The following is a 24,232-nucleotide window of genomic DNA, read 5'->3' as shown; positions in this document are numbered from 1 at the left end:
CCACAAGTCCCGTACCACACTGTCCAAATTTGATCACATTATGAATGAGGCAAAGGATAAGGTTTTACTCCATTTTGTATATCCCTTATTAGAAACTGAATAGGCTACGTTGTCACATTCTAAATGATGTAATTATCATTCACACTCCAAATGCTTCACATTTGTATCACGGACGATGATATACCGTATATTTTGGACTATAAGACGCACTTTTTAGCAAATCTTGCTTAAAAGTGCTATGTCTTATAGACCGAAGCCACTGATCGCTTGTTCAAGCTCTTCTTCACCTTACACAGTGTAATACAGGTGTATTACAATGTGTAATGTAACCTGCTGCGCATGCTCAGTGTGTTACAGCCGGGACCCGGCTCCCGGAAGAGGATCACGGAGCCACGGGACACTGGCAGTCCCGGGGCTGCGATTGGAGCAGCGGACCCCCGGTAAGCGCCGCGGGGGAGGGGCCCAATGTTAAGGGTGTTAGAGGCCCATTATATTATAGCAGACACCCACAGCTTCTGGCGCCGGCTCCGTTCAGGAGCTGGCGCCAGAATCTTGATGCAATAGTACTGCAAATTGCAGGAACGCACCTCACGTGATGCACTGCTATTATGTCAAATGTCAGTAACGGGTTAATGTTGGTTATTTAGTTATATTGGTGGTGTGATTATTTGTTTGGAAAGCAGAGAAGTTCAGACTTTGAAAATGGAGCATTTTCAAATTTTTGACATGTCAATTTTTTTTCGTAACACAAAACAAACCGCTCACATTTTCAATATGTCATGAGAAAACCTAAGCACCTGGATTTGTTAAAGCTTTACAAAGTTATAACCACTTGTATTGACACCTGTTAGTTTTTGAAAATAGGGCTTGGTCAGGAAGGTGAAATCTTTCTTTGGGTTGTGTAGTTGCAAGAGGGGAAGACATCTCAATACTCCTAAATTTAGAAAAACTTACAACAGAATTTAGACAAAATAAAGTAGCATAAAAAGTAGGTCATGATGAGACCAGGGAGAGTGTGTACTAGTCAGCTGACATTACTTGATGGCTGAATAATGAGATTAAATATAAGCAACATCCCCTTTGATCCACTGTGAACTTTTGCATGTTCTAAAATATTGTAAAGCTTTCCCCCACTTTTCAATAGGCCTGTGTGTATACATGAGGAATAACATTATTTATGGACATCAGGTAATCTTCATGGACAAAAACAAAAACTGGACATTCACAATAAGTTTTTATTATTTTTTAAGGACACAGGAACGGCATAAACATGAAGGAAAAAAAGATAATAAACCAAGGATACATCTCCCTATCACCTCATCTATTTCTATATTATACTTATTTTTTTAGTGTACTGCTGCACATACTGCCCTTGCTATCAGAGCAACTTCACAGAAGACAATACCACTTTTGGAAACATATTTCTATCCTTTTTTTTAAATTGAAATATTCATAGGTGACTGTGTCATTGCCTTTAGATTAAGGACACACTGAACAATCTCCAGAAATCGGTTTGGTTTTAGTTTTGTGGATTGAGAATAGTGCAAATACCAGACTTTCATCTTTATACAGTGTGATGAACTTTTATGTTGAAAGTAGTCCGATAGCAAAGCTAGTTTTGTGTTGTTTTTGGCTGGTTCGTTTTGTATGAAGAATTCCTTTAATCTAGCAATTCCATGTTTTGTATTCATGTAGCTAGTTGAAGGTTCTCTGAAATGTTCTCCATTCATATGAATTTATTATCACCAGGGCACAGAAGTCATCTTTATTTTATATTGTATTTCAAAATCGATGGCATATTATTACATGTCTGTTTATGTGTCTTTAACATTAAGGGTGGGGTTGAGAGGAAATAAAAAAGGGTAGATCTAAAGTTTCATTAAAATTGCTTATGCTCTGTCCCGGGCATTTTAAGTGGGCCATCTGTCTAAACATCTCACCCCCCCAAACCCCCTGATCATTTCCTCGACTTATTCATGAACCATGGGAGGGCTGCTTTGTAGTCATAGTGTAGCTTGGTTCAGTCTACCCCCACAGAATACATCTATGCACTTGCATAACATATATTTCACAGCTCCAGAAATTCTCTGAACTTAGTTCAGATGAATGGCCCACATACTCAAGGTCCCCCTCTTTTTATCCTTCTGTCTTTATTCCAACAGGGATTTCTATGTGAAACTGACCTTACTTGCTATAGAACCCAGCACATTATTCTTGATCATTTTACATGCCACCTGCTGCTAGTGCTGTGATGATGAATTTCTTAATGACTGGTTCACTCTTGCCTATTGTTTTAAGGCGATAGTTTGCTTTTATGACTGCATTCCTAATTGCACCACTTTTATAGACTTCATAATTCGTCTTTGTGTTTTGATAATACATATGTAAATAAATTCCACAAAACTAATTCAGAAATTGTACAGAATGGAAACACTACAATCATTTTCACCCTATGAGGTTTACATTTTTGAGTACTGTATTACTGTTATGGGCTATTAAATCTATTATATTTGAATTGTTTACTTGAACCTTGCGCTTAATAGATTTGCATTCATTTGTCACATAGCGACACTACCAATCAGATGCAACAGTATTAAGAGTTGTTCAGTATCTACTGTATATGTTTGTATTCAAAATATCTTATGTATACTGTTGAAATGATGGACGTTATTTTAAAGGGAACCTGTCACCAGGAGACCCATTTTTAGCACTCCCCCAGTCCCCAGAGAGCATAGTACATACGCTGCCAAAGTGTTTTTGTATTAAAAATAGGTTTTACAGAAAAAAAGATATGTTATATTGTACCTTTCATTAGCATGTGCCGTGTGACTAGGCAGTTGCCAATTGGGAGGGGCTGGAAAGGAGCAGTCCCCCCACCCTTTGGAAACATGTGACCTTTTCAAATATATGAATAACTCCCCTCACTCAGGATTGGCTGTAGAGGAGCAGGGGGCGTTGCGTCGCATGGAGTATCTGAATCCCAAGGGGGGGGGGGGACTGCTCCTTTCCAGACCCTCCCATTTGGCAACTGCCTAGTCACACAGCAGATGCTAATGAAAGGTACAATATAACATCTTTTTTTCTGTAAAACCTATTTTTAATTCAAAAACACTTTGGCAGTGTATGTACTATGCTCTGTGGGGACTGGGGGAGTGCTAAAAATGGGTCTCCTGGTGACAGGTTCCCTTTAACTAATGTAAAGACCCACTCACTGTTAAATAGATGAAGAAGTTTACAACAAGGCCAAGCTTAAAGGGGTATTCCCATTTCAGCAAATTAATGTAATTGTTTGTATTATCAAAAGTTTTCCAATATACCTTCTGTATCAATTCCTCATGGCTTTCTCGATCTCTGCTTGCTCTCATTCTATAGAAAGTTTCTATGTTTACTACCAGACAGAAATCTGACCATGGTCACACCACACAGGTGCTCGACTCTTTCTAACACAGAGTAATCAGCGCCGTGCGGTATAACGAGCCGTGCACCTGTGTGATCAGATTTCTGTCCACTGGTAGTAAACATAGAAGCTTTCTATAGAATGACGGCAAGCGGAGATCTAGAAAACTGTGAGGAATTAATACAGAGGGTATATTGAAAAATCTTATAACTTACAACCGTAATGGGAATAACCTTTTAAAGAGTGGATCCTGCCAGCGGGGACAGACACATTTATGTCAATGTGCTTGGTTTATAATCATTGATCTTGGTGGCAAATTTTCTTTAAGGGCGCAACCCCTGGGAGGTTAACACTTCCATACAATCACCTGCTGTACATGGAGTTTTGGCATGGTATCATTTTAATGAGTAGGCTATACCATACTTCCTTGCAGAGACTGAGTGTACATCTGTGCAAGTAAAATTTATAAACAGTTGGTCCCCCACCTATCCTAAAGATATGTGGTCAATTTATAAGTGGAAAATATCACCATTAACATTTGCAATAAGTAATGATGTTCAGTTATAATTATTTCCATTGAATTGACAAGTAATTGGTAGCTTTATCCTGGTTGGGATCACATTCTTTTGGATTGTCATATGTGTTAATGCAAAGTCAATCATTATCATTGATGGAAAAAAAAGCCAAAATATGCATTTTTTCGGCATAAACACAAAAGGGTTTTTCTTTGCACAGAAGTGTTTTGCACAGATGTGTTTCAAAATAAAATGCAGCTAAGCTAACCTGGACCAATTTACTTCTTTTTAATATAAATTATCATTCCGAAGTTAAACCTGAGTAGATATCGAATTATGGATTCACTAACTCTCACTAACTATCCTCCTTTGCACAGCAAATATAAAATGTTTAGCCAAAAGCCTTTTCTAAACCTAGAGTGTTAAAATGTGTCACTATATAGACATATCTGTGCATTATGTCACTTATGACAGATGTCTGGCTTCATCCAATAAAAATATTTCATAGACACCTTTGTGCCAGTCTCAGCAGGTGTCTTCTGCACAACGCTCAACTTTGTCTCAAGGGTTGTTATGGATACTATGAGCTTTCCAGTAGACTTACCTGTCAAAACAGTGATTAAAAGTATTATTTGCCATTTATCTTCGGTTCATTTGAAAATATAATGTCCATTTACATCTAAATACACACTTTACGCATTCACTGCTCAGCGGTAGTAGAGGATACTTTTCCTTCATTACATAATGTGCATTTGACCAGAATCTGAAACTTGATCATTGTCTGATTTATGGATATTTATTCTGTAAATCACTAAAAAGGTAACAAAATGGTGTCGCTAAATTGCTCAGTTGTATGTAAATGTAGTTGTAATTTTAAAATTATTTATATTGATAGTGTCTTTGCGGAGCTTTATGCTCTTTATATTTTCAGAAAGGGGGGAAGTATATGAGGAGCCAACTAAATGGTGAAGGAAACGCTTTTGTATAATAAGTCACCTTTACTATTAAAGGGGTTGGCCACTTTTTAATAAATCTGTTCCATTAGACTGGTCTCTGCATGTATATGTATCTGTGTTTTTGCCGCCTGTGAGAGCTACAACCTTTCCCTATTCTCCATATACTGCAATCTACGTTGCTACACAAATTTCTGTTTCTCACTCCTTCACTCCGTCCTAATGGCAGCCTCCAGTGTGGGTTTTTTGTCAGGCCATCTCGCTGACCGATAAGGAGGACTTGGGGAGGGGAGCAGGATGAGTCATAATCTCCTGCTACAGGTCCTTCCTATCAGATCTCCAATATGTAAACAAACATCCTACACTGTACACAGAGTCTGCACACAGCACTAAAGGAAGCATCAAGTATGATGAATCAATTGGTAAATATTTATGAAATATTATTAAGGCCGTAAAAGCACATGAAAATTTGTTAGAGTGGCCAACTCCTTTGATTTATGCAAATTTGTTAAAGTTAGCAACCATTTCATCATTTTTACACAGCAAAAATGAGTGTGACGTGTTGTAATAGAAACAATACTGTTTTGTCATTTTAGAGTTCCAGTAGCTAAGAATGATGTTAAGAGTTGGGACCTCTCTGTTTTTGTGGATGGCACAAACCATTCTGTTGTGGTTACAAAGCTAAAAGACCATTTCACTGTAAGTATTGTGGAACCAATATTGTATGTATTGTTTAAGATGGTCTCAAAATTGTACTTCTGCTTTAAAAGGGTGTGGTGGCCACTGGTGAAGAGCAAATTCACAGTTCATATTCCTGTGATATACACTCACCGGCCACTTTATTAGGTACACCTGTCAAACTGCTCGTTAACACTTAATTTCTAATCAGCCAATCACATGGCAGCAACTCAGTACATTTAGGCATGTAGACATGATCAAGACAATCTCCTGCAGTTCAAACCGAGCATCAGTATGGGGAAGAAAGGTGATTTGAGTGCCTTTGAACGTGGCATGGTTGTTGGTGCCAGAAGGGCTGGTCTGAGTATTTCAGAAACTGCTGATCTACTGGGATTTTCACGCACAACCATCTCTAGGGTTTACAGAGAATGGTTCGAAAAAGAAAAAACATCCAGTGAGGGCAGTTCTGTGAGCGGAAATGCCTTGTTGATGCCAGAGGTCAGAGGAGAATGGGCAGACTGGTTCGAGCTGATATAAAGGCAACAGTGACTGAAATCGCCACCCGTTACAACCAAGGTAGGCAGAAGAGCATCTCTAAACGCACAGTACGTCGAACTTTGAGGCAGATGGGCTACAGCAGCAGAAGACCACACCGGGTGCCACTCCTTTCAGCTAAGAACAGGAAACTGAGGCTACAATTTGCACAAGCTCATCGAAATTGGACAGTAGAAGATTGGAAAAACGTTGCCTGGTCTGATGAGTCTCTATTTCTGCTGCGACATTCGGATGGTAGGGTCAGAATTTGGCGTCAACAACATGAAAGCATGGATCCATCCTGCCTTGTATCAACGATTCAGGCTGGTGGTGGTGGTGTCACGGTGTGGGGGATATTTTCTTGGCACTCTTTGGGCCCCTTGGTACCAATTGAGCATCGTTGCAACGCCACAGCCCACCTGAGTACTGAGTATTGTTGCTGACCATGTCCATCCCTTTATGACCACAATGTACCCAACATCTGATGGCTACTTTCAGCAGGATAATGCGCCATGTCATAAAGCTGGAATCATCTCAGACTGGTTTCTTGAACATGACAATGAGTTCACTGTACTCAAATGGCCTCCACAGTCACCAGATCTCAATCCAATAGAGCATCTTTGGGATGTGGTGGAACGGGAGATTCGCATCATGGATGTGCAGCCGACAAATCTGCGGCAACTGTGTGATGCCATCATGTCAATATGGACCAAAATCTCTGAGTAATGCTTCCAGCACCTTGTTGAATCTATGCCACGAAGAATTGAGGCAGTTCTGAAGGCAAAAGGGGGTCCAACCCGTTACTAGCATGGTGTACCTAATAAAGTGGCCGGTGAGTGTAGGTTGAGTAACACTGGCCATAAACTAGAGACGTGTCTAAAAAGTAAAATTGTAGCATTGTTTGGTATAGTGGAGAATTCGTCTAGCCAATTGAAGACCAAAATTCCACTGCTTCTTTATTATTTTAACTTTCTATTAAATTACTTTCAAAGTTTAAAAATCCTTTCATGAAGCAGTCATCTGCATATTGTCAACTGGCACACTGAAAGTACTGCCATCTTATTTTTATGAATTTTTGTAAATTTGTTGTTTTGCACTTAAATGAGCCTATGGTGAGCCGTAGGATAATAAAATAGAAAAATATGAAAAATGTTTATCAGGAACTATTGTTAGTATTTAAATATTAATTCTTGACAAAGAGTTAATTATCCATAAAATCTGTGGTTCTGATGTGTGTAAGAGTTTTAAATGGAAAAATGTGCATCATTGTTCTCCAACTTTTGTGCTGCAACCTGTATATTCAATAAGACAATTAATGTTTGAGAGCTTTGCAGACTGGCAAAACACATTAAAGGGAACCTACCACCACAAATCTACCTATAAAGGTAGATTGGGTGGTAGGTAGATCAATGGGACATGAGGATAGCCCTTTTAAGGGCTAATCCTCACGTCCCCACACTTTTTTGTTAACTTTTATTAGACATTTATGCAAATTCACTTATGCGGCTACTGGGGCGTGGAGTAGCCGCATCTGAGGTTACACGAGGCGGCTACTCCACGCCCCGGTAGCCTCTTTTCCCCTCCTACTCACCCATCTTCAGCGCGCAGCTCCGGCGATCCTGCCGTCTGTGCATGCGCAGAAGAGCATGCCCGCGCAGACGGCAGGATCGCCGGACGAGCGCGCGCAGCTACACGAAGCTGCGCGCCGAAGATGGGTGAGTAGGAGGGGAAAAGAGGCTACCGGGGCGTGGAGTAGCCGCCTCGTGTAACCTCAGATGCGGCTACTTCACCCCCCAGTAGCCACATAAGTAAATTTGCATAAAAGTTAACAAAAATAGTGTGGGGACATGAGGATTAGCCCTTAAAAGGGCTATCCTCACGTCCCATTGATCCACCTACCACCCGATCTACCTTTATAGGTAGATTTGTGGTGGTAGGTTCCCTTAAACGAAAGTAAAATTCACCACGTTAACACTTTCACGACCCGTGATCAAATAGCTTGTCACGGGTCGGCCGCACTTGCATAGAGAGGGCTCACGGGGTGAGCCCTCTCCTTAGCCGCTAAGTCTTTGCCGCATATTGCAGCAAAGACTTACTGGTAACACCCGCGATCGGTGCGTATAGGTATAGCACATTGTAATGAATGAGGAGAAAAATCCCACTATACTGCCATACGGTAGTATTGCAGTATATTTTAGGATCGATCAGACAACCTAGGGTTAAAGTACCCTAGGGAGTCTGAAAAATAGTGAAAGTAGAAATTAAAAAGTTTTTTTTTAAAAAATTTATAATTAAAAAAAAAAAACTAAAAATTCAAATTCCCCCCCATTGCCTAGAACTGATATAAATATAAATAAACAGTGAAAATCACAAACACATTAGGTATCGCTGCATCCAAAAATGCCCTATCTATCAAAATATATTAACGATTTTTCACTGTATTTAACCCTGTAATGGAAAATAGCGCCCAAAGTTGAAAATGGCCCTTTTTTGCCATTTTGAAAAATATAAAAAAATTTATACAAAGTGATCAAAAGGTCGTACAGTCCTAAAAATGGTAGCATTGAAAACTTCATCAGACGTCGCAAAAAATGACACCACCCACAGCTCCTTACACTGAAGTATAAAAAAGTTATTGGCGCAAGAAGATGGCAAAATAAAAAAAAATTCTACACAAGTTTTAATTTTTGTAAATGTATGAAAACATTATAAAACCTATACAAATTCGGTATCCCTGTGATCGCACAGACCCAAAGAATAAAGTAGACCTGTCATTTGAGGTGCACAGTGTAAGCCGTAAATTCCAAGCTCACAAGAAAACGCTGCAAATGGGGTTTTTTTTCACCAATTTTACTGAATTTTGATTTTTTTTTCCCGCTTCCCTGTACATGAAATGTAATATTCAATACCATCACTATGAAATACAATTTGTTACACAGAAAACAATCCTTCACAGAGATCTTTACGTGTTAAATTTATTTTATATATTTTTGATTGTGGGAAGTGAAAAATAAAAATGAAAAAGCAAAAAAAGGGCCAGGTCCTTAAAGGGTTAATAAAAAAGCTCATACCTCTTTATAACTTATCGGAATCTCCAGCACTCCTTGTTACCTAATCATACCCTTGCACAAGAACTAACTTTTTACTTAAATACCACTGGACAATAAGAGATCCTGTCCTTTACATTTTCAGAAGAGGGAAGTATGCAGTGCAAACATGCCAAAAGGTGGCCATGGGCTACAAAAATTACTAATTTCAAGACAATATTGTAGACCAGAAACTGGTATGAAAAGCGATAAATTGGACTTTGTTGCTTACTTTGTTGATAAAAGGATAAATAAAATCATATATTTAGTTCATCATATCCTCCTAAGTATATTGCATATTCCTGTTATAAGACTCCTTGTTTAATGTGGATGAGGATGTCTGAATTCAGTTGCTACAGTGTTAACCTTCACACATTCATGTCAAACAACAAGCCAAAACGTTAGATTAATTATAAGTGTGTTCGAATTTTGTTTTACAATTTGGGTTTTGGCTTGCAACATTGACTACTACTTTTGTAGTGTGAACATGTATCATCTGTGACTAAATGTTTTGCAACAGCCTGCTCCGAAGAGTAACTAGTAGCTTCTCCTTTAATGTGTGAAGGTGTTTCAGGCATAGATCTTCGCATGGATTTAATTAGTCTTTCACTGGGACTGTAGGTCCAATTCTCAACGCTGAATTCTCATTTCACTCACCAATAACGAAAGACACCTCTCTTCAAACGGATTCCTTCAAAGAAAAGGAGTGTTTAGAGTTTCTTGTATTGCAGTTTTTGATGTTGGTTTCCCTTTGTTTGTACAACTGTTATTATTGAGAAACCAAAGCTTTGTTGTGCAAGATTCATTTTGTAGCAGAAACCACAATCGACAAGTTGTAGAACTGTGTTTGTTTGATTCTTAGTGACACTTTGATTGTTAGGCAGTTTTATTCATTATTTTTGTTTTTATTGATATGGAATCTTGCTTGGCATAAACTTGGTTACAATTAGCTCATTCTGAAGCCATTGCAATCGCTGTTCTGTAATTTGATAAACAACCTGGTTTAACCCCTTAAGGACGCAGCCAGTTTACAGCTTCAGGCTCAGCCCCATTTGCTTTATATGGTTATAACTTTTGAACACTATTTCTTATCAAAGTGATTCCGAGATTGTTTGTTTTTTTTTTTCCCCCCACATGTTGTACTACATTTTAGTGATAAATTTTGGCTGATAAGTTTTGTGTTATTTACAAAAAAGGAAAAAATAATAATTTTTTTTTTTTTTAATTTTGCCATTTTCGAAATTCTAAACCATCATGTTTTCAGGCAGATCGATTTACCACCTAAATAAGTTGCTGAATAACATTTCCAATATGTCTAATTTTTTTTGGATGTCGCGCGGCTTACAAATCAAATATAAATTTTTTCCGTATTTTCAGAATCTACTATTTTGGGGATAAATACGATTTTGAATGAAATTTTACATATTTTACATTAAAACCCCTATATAACCAACCCATTTTCAAATCTGCACCCCTCAAACTATCAGAAACAGCTTTTAGGAAGGTTGTTAACCCCTTGAGATCTACATAGTAATTGAATCAAAATGGAGGTGAAATTTAGAATGGAGCGATTTTGTCAGTTATACGTTCATTTAGCTCTAAAATGTACACATTTGCAAAAGATAAAGAGAAAACCCACCATACAATTTGTTATGAAATTTCTCCCAATTACAGAGACCCCCCACATGTTGCTGCTACTTGTTTTATGGGCGCACAGCGAGCGGGTTGTTACAGACGCGTTGATACTATATATGTGGGGTTTGTGTTATGATTTAGACTTTTTTGAGCCTTATATGTCTCTTTATATGTTTTAGGGCTTATGGGCATGTTTATTGATTTATTTTTTTTACTGAGCAACATCTGATTGCTTGTTCATGGTAATACTCTGTAATACTGATGTATTGCAGAGTATTAGCAGTGTCAGCTTATGCACATGCATAGGCTGACACTTTGCCTTTAAGATTTCATCACAGACGCCCTGGGGTCCGGATTTGACCTCGGGGCTGCCATAGCAAGGATCGGCACCCCCGAAAACGGCTCGGGTGGCCGATTGTGGGGGAAAGACCCCCCAAAGGCATGTTAAATGCTGCAGTCACACTAACCACGGAATTTAACAGGTTAAACACCCGTGAATGGAGCCCACTCCGACCTCAGGTGTTACCAGGGAATGTCAGCGGTAGATTACAGATGACATCCCGCAACTCCCGCTGCCGGCTCGGCTACAGAGCCGAACCGGCATCGGCTCAGCGTCGATAGCGGGAGCCCGCGCAGTACTTAATGGGTTAAAAGCCAGCTATGTTGGCTAAATGGATAGCAGAAAAAAAGGATATCATCAGGTAAAAAGATATAAATTTTATTAATGGAAAACCATTAAAAACTTTACCACATGGGGAAAAAGAGAGAACACTTTGCAGTATGTATGAATAAGGACCCAGTTTGTTAGGTCTGAAAAAAGTGTAGAGACCAGAGTATAAAGGAAGGAAATGCATCAAAAAAGTGACCTTCCCTCTTCCTAGGGCTGTACACAATTAACTGGTGATTAGCATCACATGGAAAAGACCGAAGCATGTAAATACAAAAATACAAATACACAAATAAGTCTAGAATAATTGGACAATATGCAGAAAAAATGCAAACATTAAAAATGTCAGTATATGTATAATAGATCACTTTTGTAATTCAACCCCAGAGGATGTCGAGTGCCCAAAGACAGAATCCACCTAGCCACCTTCATATGCAAACCAGGTGTAGAACTGCGTAACACCGCTGTGCCTTGCTCATGTGGTATGATGGAGCAGCACTTAGACTTGTGTAGGCTCTGGTGGTGTTGGTGGAGAAGGAGGAGGCGGACACGGGCACATAAGCATAAGTTTGACAACATGGAGGAGAAAGTGGCGTCTCTTGTTCAAGTTACTGGTGTGGCTAGGCAGGAAGCACATTCACCCAGCAGGCCGTAAAGGATGCTTGTCCAGGCTTGTCCAGGCTTCAAAGTAGGAACTAATCCTCGGTCCAAAGCTTGAGAAAGTGCTTTCAGCGCAAAACGGCCCGTCGCTTTCCGTGGCGTGCATCACCCCTGCCCTGATTCCTTCCTCAATAAAGTTCTCCTGCTTGTGATCGGTGGGTGCCGTTTTCTCTTTCTATGGATGTTGGACTGGCCCACCTTCTGTTCTACATATTTGTGAAGGGCTCTCCACTCGGTTCGGCACAAGCCATTAGTTATCGCATACAGTTGTCTCTTTGTAATTGCCTCGTGCAAAGACTTCTGGTGCCATGTGTAGCAAGGAGCAGGAACATCTGGACCGGGAGATCAAAGACAAACGGCTCCCTTCGACAGAGGTGCTGGAGCCTTGACTGGCTAAAATGGCATGTGTGCTACAAGGTGCTGCTGCTGTTGTTGCAGTCACAGGATGGACCTCCACATCTGTACCACGTTTCTCCCAGGCCATTGGATGGTGACGCTGCATATGTTGATGCAGAGCCATAGTGCCAATGTTGGCTCCCTGGCCATGCTTCACTTTCTGCCCGCAGATTCTACATATACACACGCTCGGCTCCTCTGGTGTCTTACCAAAATACTGTCACTCTGCACTGAGTGACTACGAACGCCGCTGCCTCGCTGAACCCCTGTGCAACTGCTTACTTGGACCTGCAAAGTGGGGTTTGTCCCCCACGGCAGTTTGGCTCCCATCTTCGCACTACTGCTATCCTGCTGTCTCCCGGCCACAGAAGTGACTTGCTGCCTGACGCGCAAGCAGACACCCTCTTCTCCTGACGATGATGGTGGATCCCTGGCTTCACCAGGCTCCCAAGTGCGATAGGCTACATCATCATCGATTTGTGTTTCCCCGTCACTGCTATTCTCCTCAATGGTCTCAGTATGGACAGCCCGACTACTTGCAGGTGCAACATAACCTCCTGTGTCTCACTCTCCACATCACTACTTTCCTGCCTACTGCACAAAGCAGCCCTACCTCTTCACTGCCAAGCAGCTACTGACTGTCTGCAAGGAGTTCGTCCTCGCTGTATATTGGTGCTGAGCCCAGACCACCTGGTAGATCTCTGGCTAAAAGAAAAGAACAGGACAGAAGCTGGTTGAGAACAGGTGAGCGCCACTAACCTGCTCCTGGGCCATGACAACTAAGGGTTGTTTCTGACAAACCCACGGACTCTTGGCTGGAGCTGTCAGATGTCATCTGGGAGGAAGTGTAGTCAATCAATCGACAACCTTTGGGTTGTTTATCAACACACTGCCGCTAGATGACAACGGCAGTTCTGACCTCATAGTCACTCCTGCCGCGACGTCCCCTTACTGTGCTGCGACATGTGCCTGCTCCACCTGCCACCTCTCTGTTTTGACATATTGGTTAATCAACTATGTTGATTTGACACTGATCTACTTTATCTACCAAAAAACTTGAAATTTGGGGTATACAGAAGCACAAGAACTGACACCCTGGAATAGGAGCAGAAATCACTACAGAAAATATGTGGATTTTACAGATTTCTTCCTATTCACTTCAGCAACAAAAAAATGCTATTTGGGGTATACAGATTCCCCAAAACGGACACCTCTGGAGCAAAAATCACTACAGCACAGTAAAGTGCAAGCAGCTGGACTGCACATGCAGTGTGAAATGCCGAGATGTGAAATGGCTGCCTGTTTTTATAGGGCTGTGTGACCTCACATAAGCCTGCCAGTCGCTGATTGGCTTACAGGTCTGCACGTGTGATTGAGGGTGTTTCTCCTTCCCAGAGTTCTCTGCCCCATGTAACATGTTGTGCTTGCGCCCATTTTGGTAATAAAGGAGAAAAAAAAACTTTGTTCCCACGCACACCGTAAACTTCAGATTTACGACGAATCAAATTTTCCATGAAATTTGTTGGACCAAATTCCACTTGGTTACAATCTATTCGCCCATCTCTAGTTATAAGGTTTGAATAGAGTACTTTTAAATCTTAAGACTAAATTTATTGATGATCTCAAAAGAATTATAGAGACTTGTTTATTTAGTTTTAAATACACTTATCAGCCTATGGTGGTTTGATTTAGATTAGTGGTGGTTAACCCACTTGTTTTAGGGGGTATTTTATAGATTATATTGCATGCAGGGCTGTGGAGTTGGCAAGTCAAACTTCTGACTCCTCAATTTCCCCGACTTCTGACATTCTGTCACCAGGGACCCCATTTTCACTAAAGACAGGTTACATAATCCCATTACATCTGCAGTGCAAATATGTGCTTCTGCCTTTTCTAAGCATTTTCATTACAATATAATTGTGTTATAACTTGCCTTGCACCCTGATAGCATCCTCTGTGTAGTCCTAGGGGTTGGGCTTTGGTTTGGATGAATTAACGAAAAAAATGACTTTTCTGTGCTGCAGACTGCTCAGCTCTTGGTCCCCACCTTTGTGCTCCTGTACAGCTCCTGTACCCTCCTACTCCTTCACAGAGCTCACAGCCTGGTGAGCTGACATCAGTTGGGGAGGGAGGAGCTGTAAAGGAGTACAAAGAACCTCCTCATTGAGCACTTCATGTCATATGACCAGGGTTATGTCTTTAACATTTGCAAAATGTCTACTCCTCCCCATCCTTCATGGAGGTATGCTGTGCTTACATGTGATCAGATACAAACATGGGGTACATTTTGCATATGTAAAGGGTTAAGGACCTTAGATGACAGCAAGCTGGTCACATGACCTGAAATGCTGAATGATGTAACACAAGTAAAAAAATTTGACACAATATTTAAGTAAACACCGCTTCATATGTCTTTAGTTGAATATTTGCAGAATGTCCCTATGTACTACTTCCATACAGCAGCATCTACTAGCAATGAGACCTTATTGAAAACAACAACTACCTCTCACCAGAGAGGAGAAAGAAGGATCGACTAGAAGGATGCATATTCAACAACAACAAAATCTTTATTAGTAACAACAATACTCAAAATTTAAAATGTATTAAAAATACAAGTGGTGGAGTACAAAAAGAGAAAACCGGGCCGACCCGGACAGTGCAAAGTTTGTAAAGAGGTAACTCTTATCGTGGTAAGAAACTGAACCAAATACGCCAAATGCATTGACAGTTAAGCTGCAGAGATTTTTTGTTTGTATTAGCGGAGTGGTGGTAATGTACCAGCCACTCTGAACCATGTGATATATAAAGGGTACATTTCCCTGTGCCTGGGTAAAGCAACCTGTGGTTTCAGGGAAAAGGGAATTATGCAACTGTCAGCTCTTACCCGATAGTGGGAGGTGTGAGGTGTCTTTGCCACTGTCCGGGAGAGTGGCTGGTACATTACCACCAATCCGCTAATACAAACAAAAATCTCTGCAGCTTAACTGTCAATGCATTTGGCGTATTTGGTTCAGTTTCTTACCACGATAAGAGTTACCTCTTTACAAACTTTGCCCTGTCCGGGTCGGCCCGGTTTTCTCTTTTTGTACTTCACCACTTGTATTTTTAATACATTTTAAATTTTGAGTATTGTTGTTACTAATAAAGATTTTGTTGTTGTTGAATATGTATCCTTCTAGTCGATCCTTCTTTCTCCTCTCTGGTGAGAGGTAGTTGTTGTTTTCAATATGATTATTGTGGATCAATATTGACTAAGTGTGGTACATTTAGGGTGACCGTATACAGAGCCATATACTAGGCCCCGGTTTAAATTAGGGGTATGGTACCTAACCTCCCCACCACCCAATTTCCTGTATCCAATTGTTTATTTAAATTTTTTTTTTTTTTTAGCAATGAGACCTGTCAATCAGGAACAGGAAGTCAGGGCAATGCAAGTAAAATTTAATATGCAGGACTCGTATATAAGTTTACAAACTGATTTAATATGCAGGACTCGTATATAAGTTTACAAACTGCAGTATTCATTTAGTGTGGGTAATTTCAATGGCAGGTTCTCTTTTAAATCCTCACTTATCCCAGGTCCTCTCCTGCCACTTATTTTCTGCTGTGAATGTAGAATTTTTTTTTTGGGGGGGGGGTGGTATTTATTGCTCTACTGTGGTATTTTTAATTTCTGGGGTGGCATTATGTTCTGTACTGTTTGTGTAATTAGGGTGCTGGATACTTGTGAACCCCCTTGTGAAGCCTATTGAAGGACATTAAACATAAAATTCGAGAGTTCAAAGCTGCATATAAAAAGAGATTAGAAAATAAGCTGTCTGAACAGAAAACAAAGGAGGTTTGCAAGGGTCTAAAACTAATTACCGGAATACCTATGCGAACTGAAGGGTGTGAGACACTGAAGGGGTTAACTGTGGATGGGTGGTATGTTTCCCCTAGGTTTTGCTATTATGCAAGGCCTTAGTGCGGAGGTTGTGTTGTCCAGCACCTTGGACACAGGTGGTGGGAACAGCCCAATCAGCCTCATAAAGCCGCTCAGCAGAGCTGAGAGTGTTGTCTCTCTGGAAGGAGGCTGGAGAGCACGCAGCCTTGACCTCTGTGCCTGGAGCAGCAAAAGTGTTTTTGATAGTGGTGAGTCAGAGAATCACTGTATAGTTAGTACCCTGACGGGTAGGATATTATTTTGTTTTTGATGCCTGAATGTGAAGGCTGTTTTATTTTGTTCCTGCTGAAATAAACACAGGCTAGACCTGTTTTGGACTGTACTTTGGTGTCACTGTCGTGAACTGCATCACAGCACCCCGCTACCACGGTCTCTACTGGGCCAAATCCTCCACAAGGGGTAGAAGGGGATAAAGAGAAGGCTAACGAATTGAATAACTTCTTTAATCGTTTTGATGAGTTGAGTAACTCCATAGTGTCAGGATTTAGCGTAGGGGATGGCGCAAATATAAATGTGATGGGGGAACACTACGGGGGAGGAAAACAGGAGATGATGCCGCCGATTAAAGTCGAGGATGTGGTATTAGAACTAGGACGGCTGAAATCTAATAAAGCTGGAGGCCCAGACATGTTGGATAATATGGTTCTGAAAACTTATTGTAAAGAGCTGGGTGAGGTTTTCACACATTTATTTAACATGAGCCTACAATGTGGAATAGTGCCAACTTTATGGAAAACGTCGGTTATAGTCCCAGTAAAGAAAGTTCCTCGACCAAAATCATTAAACGATTATAGACCAATAGCGTTGTCCTCAGTGGTTATGAAAATCTTAGAAAGACTGGTTATGCGGCACTTATCTAGTGCGGTGAAGGATTTTGTAGACCCGTTACAATTTGCATATCGCCGTGGGTTGGGAGTAGATGATGCATTAATTAATCTGCTACACGGAGTATGTGATCATCTTGAATCCCCCAAAAGAGAGGTCCGCTTGACGTTTTTTTTACTTCAGCAGCGCATTTAATAGATCATTCCGGCACTGCTGGAGTCTAAACTACAGGCTATGCAGATACAACCGATCATTATTAAATGGCTGATGAGTTATCTGAGTTCAAGACCGCAGAAGGTCAGGTTAAGTAATACATGGTCTGATGAGGTGGTGTGCAGTACTGGGGCTCCTCAGGGTACTGTGTTAGCTCCCTTTTTGTTTATTCTGTACACCTCAGACTCTAGGAAAAACGATCTGGGCTGTTTTCTTCAGAAATACTTGGACAATTCGGTACTGGTGAGCTGTATTACAGAGGGGGATGATAGTGTACATCGACAGTCAGTGAATACATTTACTGAATGGTGCAGCTCAAATGGTCTTGTGCTAAATGTAAATAAGACGAAAGAGTTGGTTATAGATTTTTTTAGGAGAAGGGGTGCTATGCCCAAACCACTCACTATAGCAGGGACAGAAGTGGAGCAGGTTGGTAGCTACAAATACTTGGGCTTGGTTTTAGACAATAAATTAAGCTGGCATGAGCATATCGAAAAGGTATGCAGACGCGCTAATAGCAATCTATTCTTTTTACGTAGACTAAGGGCATTTGACGTCCCAAGGATTATGATGGTTGGTTTCTATAACACGGTTATGATGAGTGCATTTGCCCTAGCAGCTTGGGGCAACTGTATCTCTAGTAGGGATTGTCAGAGGATGGATAAGATAATTAAGAAAGCTTCCTCGATAGTGGTCTCGCCCTTTGATAGGTGGGAGAAACTAGTAAAGTGTGGGTACTCAGGAAATTGGATAAAATTAGAAATAAAAGTGACCATCCAATGCATGGCGTGCTGTAGGCACAGATTAGTGGTTTTAGTTCTCGTTTTATTCTTATGCGATGCAGGTCGGAGAGATTCAAGATGACTTTTATACCAGCCGCTCTCGAGCTGTCAAATACAGCGATCAGGGGTAGAATATGTAAGTCCCATAATGTATGACTATTAGAAAGGGAGGGTACTATTTAATTACTTTTTAATAATTCATTTAACTATTTATTGCAAATCAAGTGAAATTTATATCTATGTGTACCTGTGTTCTCTTTCTGTCCTATGGTATATGTCAGTGATGGCGAACCTATGGCACGGGTGCCAGAGGTGGCACTCAGAGCCCTTTCTGTGGGCACTCAGGCCATCCCCCCCCAATTTCACCAAACGGGACAAAATCCACCAAATCTTCCTGCAGTCCCAAGCAACTTAAGGGATGCTGCTGTAAGCGCTATTTTAAAGCGCTATTGGCTGTTTGAAACTGCGGGAAAAGTGAGAAGGTGTTGACAGAACTGCATTGTCTTTGGAGGTCTTTCTGCTGGACCCACCATTCTTCCTGGAGAAAAGCTACAATGACGGTCTGAACTTATTTGCCCACCTTCTTTCAACTGCATTGGTGGCCTTAGGAGAGCCAATACAATTGAATGATGTGGAAGAACAGGTAGCAATAAGCTACTGCTAGAAATGCCATGTTGGCACTTCATGGAAAATAAGTGGATTTTGGTTGTAGTTTGGGCACTCGGTCTCTGAAAGGTTCGCCATCACTGGTATATGTGTTTTTTTATGTGAGTTTTTGTTTGTGATGTCTCTGTCAAATTGATGTACTGCTGATGTGACACTTTAAGTTCCCGTCTGGGATAATAAAGTATTATTACGTTCAGGACCATGACAATGTCTGTTGTTCACCCTTAACCTAAATCCTTAGATTGGGAACAAAACAGACATTTAAAGGACATTTTTATCGTTTATCATTTTATTAATTATATATTTGTGGAGTTGTCCATATTATCACAACTATAACTCCCCAAAATAGAGAAAAATGTTTATTGTAAGCTGGTGCGAAATTTGAGTGAAAATGGGGTCCTTGGCTGGACTGTTCGTGACTCCCATCAGTACACTTAAGATGTACTCTATTCACTGAGCAAAGTAAAGGGGAGTATATATTGGTTAAAACTTAACCTTTATTATTCTATTAAAATTTCCAACATCGTATGGAAGATACAAAAACTGTGTACCCACAGTGTAATCCCTACACCTAAAGGTGTTGATAAAAAGGAGATATTAGTGACCTCAGACAGCAGAGAGATACACTTTGATAGGGGACTGAGATCCGTGGATAAACTAGTGAGGCTTAATGATATTGGGATAACAGGATAGAGTGCTGTCACTCTTGTCAGTCCGTTGCTGTATTTAGCCTGTGGACTGTACTAGGCAGCCATAGATGATTGTCTAACCCCCATGAGCTCTCCTATAGATTTTTATTATAAGATCCGACGCGTTTCCTGAACACATTCATCAGGGATCAATACATAGTTTGGCTAGACCAGACGATAAGTGTTAAGTCTGGTCCCTGAGAACACTGATATAGCGTATCCCCGCATTAATGGTAGCGGCTAGCGCCCGCGGGGAGCGCCGAGTATATAAGGCTAACGCCACACCCACCTGTGTCGTCACAGGGTGGCCGTCGACCAATGGGAGCGGGCCAAGAAGACATACCCCTCCGCATTAGGCCCGCCCCCACCGCGTCATAGATGGTGTAGCCAATGGGAGGCCGGAGGCTGTCACAAGCCTATGGTCATGTGACCGCGCGTCATCGGGAAGCCAAAAGACCACCCCGATTATGACGCGGGGCACAGCCATTGGAGTATGTGCGGGCGGAGGTAAACAAAGAGGAACGGCCACTCCCCGATATGTGTCTGACACGGGGAAGTAGAGAGAAGCGATAAAAAGGGACATCACGGGATGCTCATCACTTAGCACCCCGAGCGGGGTATTATATCCGCAGAACCGCCACCTGTGGACAGTAATAAATAAGATGTAGACAGATACATAACTGCCGGTAATGGCGTAAATAAAGTGAAGCGCTAGGGCAGAATAAGAGGTGGCAGGGGCGAAGGATATGTAAGAGAACACCAGAGTTAGTATGTCACGGAGCTTAAACTAAATCGAGAGGAGGAGATGAATAAGGATGGCCAGTATGCAATGGTACCACATAGAGACACACATATGTGTGATCAAGGCATCTTGGTTCTAGGCGATGGTCCTAGCAAAAATGGCAGGTGCGCTATAGAAAACTGGTAAAGGAGAGATTCTCATTGAGACCCTCTGGTATAGATCCATCTAGTCTCTTTTTGACAGATGAGGCGATCCCAATTGCCACCACGTTTTGGTGGTCTGACTCTTTCGATAACCTGGAACCGCAGACACTTGGGGTCACTACAGTGTTTTTCCGCAAAGTGTTTAGAGACTGATGTCTCACGATGGTTTCTAATGTCGCCAATATGTTCCTGAATCCTGGTTTTAACGGGGCGATAGGTTTTACCGACATAGTTAAGTGGGTACGGGCATTTGAGCATGTAAACCACTCCCTCCGTCCGGCAGTTGGTATACTCTCTGATCGTAAAAGTCTCCCCCGTGCTCACACTACGAAAACTGTCCCCCAGGAGGACCAGTGGGCAAACGTTACAATTGCCACATCTAAAAGTGCCAGTCCGAGTCGAGAGCCAAGTCGTGGCTACTCGTGCCGGTTCAAGGTGGCTGTGTACTAATCTGTCCCGTAGATTCTTCCCCCTTATGTACGTGATTGAGGGGAACGGTTGCAGACATTCTTTGAGATCTGGATCTTGTCTCAAGATGCCCCAATATTTGTTTACAATCTGCTTAACCCTTTCACGACCCGTGACGTAATAGCACGTCACGGGTCGGCCGCGGGTGCATGGAGAGGGCTCACGCGCTGATCCCTCTCCATAGCCGGTAAGTCTTTGCTGCATATTGCAGCAAAGGCTTACCGGTAACACCCGCGATCGGTGCTAGCACCGATCGCGGGTGTTTTCACCTCGATCGCCGCCGGCTTTTCGAGGATCGCCGCTCCCCGTGACGTCATCGGGGAGCGGCGATCCGTCGCCATGGTAACCTCGGGTCTCGCGAAGACCCGAAGCTACTTCGGGTTAACCCATGCATTACAATGTGCTATCAGCACATTGTAATGTATGAGTAGTAAAATCCCCATATACTGCCATACTGTAGTATGGCAGTATATGATAGGATCGTGCAGACACCCTAGGGTTAAAGTACCCTAGGGAGTCTGAAAAGTACTAAAAATAAAAATAAAAAAAAGTTAAAAAAAAAATTATAATAAAAAACCCTAAAAACTCAAATCACCCCCCTTTCCCTAGAACTGATATAAATATAAATAAACAGTAAAAATCATAAACACATTAGGTATCGCCGCGTCCGAAAATGCCCGATCTATCAAAATATGATAACGGTTTTTCACTGTGTTTAATCCCGTAACGGAAAATCGCGCCCAAAGTCGAAAATGGCACTTTTTTTGTCATTTAAAAAAATTAAAAAATTCTATAAAAAGTGATCACAAGGTCGAACAGTCCTAATATTGATAACATTGTAAACGTCATCAAAATCCGCAAAAAACGACACCACCCACAGCTCAGTACACCAAAGTATAAAAAAGTTATTAGCGCCAGAATGTGGCAAAATCCCCCAAAAAATTTTTGTACAGGAGGTTTTAATTTTTTTAAATGTACGAAAACATTATAAAACCTATACAAATTTGGTATTCTCGTAATCGTACCGACCCAAAGAATAAAGTAGACATGTCATTTGGGGCGCACAGTGAAATCTGTAAGATCCAAGCCCACAAGAAGGGGGCACAAATGCGGTTTTTTACCAATTTCACTGCATTTGGAATTTTTTTCCCGCTTCCTAGTACACGGCATGGAATATTCAATACCATCTCTATGAAGTGCAATTTGTTACGCAGAAAATAAGCCGTCACACAGCTCTGTACATGGAAAAATAAAAAAGTTATGGATTTTTGATCACGGAGAGTAAAAAATGAAAATGAAAAAACAAAAAAGGGCCAGGTCCTGAAAGGGTTAATCACCTCTGCCTTGGCATCAAAGGTGCCTATTATGCGTAAGGCACTGTCCTCCTCTCTAGTACGCGGAACTAAAAGGTCTTCTCTCCTAGATGATAGGGCATGCTGAAAGGCTTTGCTGATGGTTCTTCTTGGGAACCCTCGTTCGGCCAATCTATCGGTAAGGTCTCTGGATTGAACCAGAAAATCTGGTTGCAATTGCGGCGTAATCTGAGGAACTGTCCCTTCGGTATACCCTTCTTCAGGGGGACCGGGTGCTCTCCCAGCGCAGCAAGCTGTTAGTAGCAGTTTCTTTCCTATGGACCCTAGTTTAAGATGTAACCTCTTTTCCACCTTTATGTGATGCCAATAACAATGTGTTAAAACTCTGCATACTGTGAATAATTGCGGTATCAAAATCCTGATGCTCTCATTGTAAAATGCTTTATTGTCTGGTCTGTTTAAGGTGTAGGGGGGGAGGGAGTTTGTCTAAGGAGAGGGAGGGGTGGGTTGGTATGGGGAGATTGTTTGTATATCCGTAAAACTGTTGAAAATCAATTTAAAAAAATTTGATTACCGTATATACTCCTTGGCTTATACACGAGTCGTACAGTCACAAAAAAATCTTTAAAAAATAATAAACTTATATACTCACCCTCCGGAGGGCCCGACCAGCAGCGCTGCTCCCCCGATGTCCGCGCGGGTCCTCTTCTGGCTTCGGCGCCCGTCTTCTGTCTTCACTAACTTCGTGCCTGGCGCCCAAGCAAAGTCAGGTAGAAAGGAGACTTCATTTAATGCCTAATAGTTGGAAGGAGAATAGGAAAGAAGCAGATTTGGATGTTAAAAAGGTAAGCAAACAACAAAGCAACTGTTTCCAAACCTGTTATGTACTGTTGAATGTGTAAGAGGCGATATGTTAAAGGACGCCTGTCTTGAGGGCTTTATCACTAATCCTGTCACCACTACCTATTGAGGTAGCTCACAAGGATCCCATCCCAGCCTTTACCTAGTTACTTCATACATTAACCCCTTAAGGACGCAGGGTTTTTCGGCTCACCAACTTCAAAAATCCATAACTTTTTCATTTTTACGTGTACAGACCTGTGTGAGGGCTTATTTTGTGCATAACAAATTTTACTTTCCCGTAATGTTATTTATTTTAACATGCCATGTACTGCGAAGCTGAAAAAAAATTCCAAATGTGGAAAAATTGAAAAAAAAACGCACGTTCTTGTGGGCTCAGTTTTTACAACTTTCACTCTTCGCTCCAAATAACACGCCTACTTTATTCTTTGGTTCGGTGCGATCGCGGTGATACCAAATTTATATAGGTTTTATTGTGTTTTAATACATTTTCAAAAATTAAGCGAATGTGTACAAAAAAGAAAAAAATTTTTTTGCCATCTTCTGACGCTAATAACTTTTTCATACTTTGGCGCACGGAGATGTGTGAGGGGTCATTTTTTGCGAAATGAGGCGTCGGTTTCATTGCTACCATTTTGAGGTCTGTGCGACATTTTGATCATTTTTTATTTCATTTTTTATGTTCTGCAAAAAGGTGTAAAAGTCGCATTTGGGCACCTTTTCCTGCCTCGGAGGTCACCGCCGCCCGTAACCGTTTTTATATTTTGATAGATCGGGCATTTTGGGACGCGGCGATACCTAATATGTTTGTGATTTTTACTGTTTATTATGTTTTATATCCGTTCTAGGGAAAGGGGGGTGATTTGAACTTTTAATATTTTTATTAATTTTTTTTATTTTTTGAACTTTTTTTTTTTTTCTTTTTTTTTCACTATTTTTTAGACCATCTAGGGTACATTAACCCTACATGGTCAGATCGCTCCTACCATATACTGCAATACTACAG

At 41.2% G+C, this 24,232-nt stretch overlaps 1 protein-coding gene across 1 annotated transcript in view; it reads left to right on the top strand.

Moving 5' to 3' along the window:
* The window catches only part of PCCA (propionyl-CoA carboxylase subunit alpha), a 261,842-nt gene that overhangs the window by 155,738 nt on the left and 81,872 nt on the right, over window positions 1-24,232 (top strand). The window contains exon 19 of the mRNA XM_072135508.1: window positions 5,462-5,564. Coding sequence (XP_071991609.1) covers window positions 5,462-5,564 — 103 coding nt within the window. The remainder of the gene's footprint in view (window positions 1-5,461; window positions 5,565-24,232) is intronic.

The sequence above is a fragment of the Engystomops pustulosus genome, chromosome 2, assembly GCF_040894005.1.
Source record: "Engystomops pustulosus chromosome 2, aEngPut4.maternal, whole genome shotgun sequence".
In the NCBI taxonomy this organism is placed as follows: domain Eukaryota; kingdom Metazoa; phylum Chordata; class Amphibia; order Anura; family Leptodactylidae; genus Engystomops; species Engystomops pustulosus.
This window is presented reverse-complemented; position numbering and strand designations above follow the sequence as displayed.